Raw genomic sequence first — 1203 nt, forward strand, 5'->3', positions numbered from 1 at the left:
CTATGTGGCCATCTGTAAGCCCCTGCACTACATGACCATCATGAGCCACCGTGTCTGTGGTGTGTTGGTGGCCGTTGCCTGGGTGGGGTCCTGTGTGCATTCTTTAGCTCAGATTTTTCTTGCCTTGAGTTTGCCGTTCTGTGGTCCCAACGTCATTGATCACTATTTCTGTGACTTGCAGCCCTTGTTGAAACTGGCCTGTTCAGACACCTACGTGATCAATCTACTTTTGGTTTCCAATAGCGGGGCCATTTGTACAGTGAGTTTTGTCATGCTGATGTTCTCCTATGTGTTCATCTTGCGATCTCTGAGAAATCACAGTGCTGAAGGAAGGAAGAAAGCTCTTTCCACCTGCATCTCCCACATCATAGTGGTCATCTTGTTTTTTGGACCTTGTATATTTATATACACACGCCCTGCAACCACCTTCCCCATGGATAAGATGATAGCTGTGTTTTATACACTTGGAACACCTTTGCTCAACCCTGTGATTTATACATTGAGGAATGCAGAAGTAAAAAATGCCATAAAGAAGTTGTGGAGCAAGAAATCAATTTCAGATGAATGAAGGTTTTGAATCATTCTTCATAGTTTGGAGTGACCTAGATAGAAGATGTGAACAGAGAATGTTATCTTCTTATTGTTGATTCAATATAATTCTATCTTAGGACGTATTAGTTCTTTTAGGAAAACAGACAATGTGAACACAAACACTGACTGATGTTGAGTCACATTCATGCAGAGGAAGAGACAGGTTGAGGTACATAGAGACACGTAAAGCCTATCACCTTCACCGTTGTTCATGGCTCTGTCTCTGGCTCTCTTGCCTGCCTCGTATCACTTGTGGTTTCGGTTTCTTGTTTTTTATGCTATTCTCCATGTTGCGTCCTGGAATTCCCTGCTAATAGTTATCTATCTATATGTCCAACGTTTATATCCACAGCCTGACAGATTTTTCTTTTTTTAAACAGTTTCCTTTATTAGGCGTTTTGCTTTCATCATATCTGGTGATCAATCCAGTTGTTCTTCCTGACCTAGCAGAGAGTACCAGATTTAAATAATTGTAGAAGCATCATGTAACAGGAGACCATATACATAATCTAGGTAATCTCCCTTTCAGTTCTTGGGGTTATACACTGAAATCTTACCATACGTTTATCTATATCATTCTAGAATAGGGGTGGAACACAGAGAGTAAATTCA

General features: G+C 40.8%; 1 protein-coding gene across 1 annotated transcript; it reads left to right on the forward strand.

Moving 5' to 3' along the window:
* Position 1: 1 nt before the first annotated feature.
* On the forward strand, positions 2-568 carry LOC105820391 (olfactory receptor 4C16; the record flags this gene model as incomplete). Its single annotated transcript, XM_012656866.1, has 1 exon — positions 2-568. A coding segment is annotated over one exon (567 nt), but the record flags the coding sequence as incomplete, so codon positions are not given.
* Between the last annotated feature and the right edge of the window lie 635 nt (positions 569-1203).

This window comes from Propithecus coquereli, unplaced genomic scaffold (assembly GCF_000956105.1).
Source record: "Propithecus coquereli isolate 6110/MARCELLA unplaced genomic scaffold, Pcoq_1.0 Scaffold522, whole genome shotgun sequence".
NCBI classification, from domain to species: domain Eukaryota; kingdom Metazoa; phylum Chordata; class Mammalia; order Primates; family Indriidae; genus Propithecus; species Propithecus coquereli.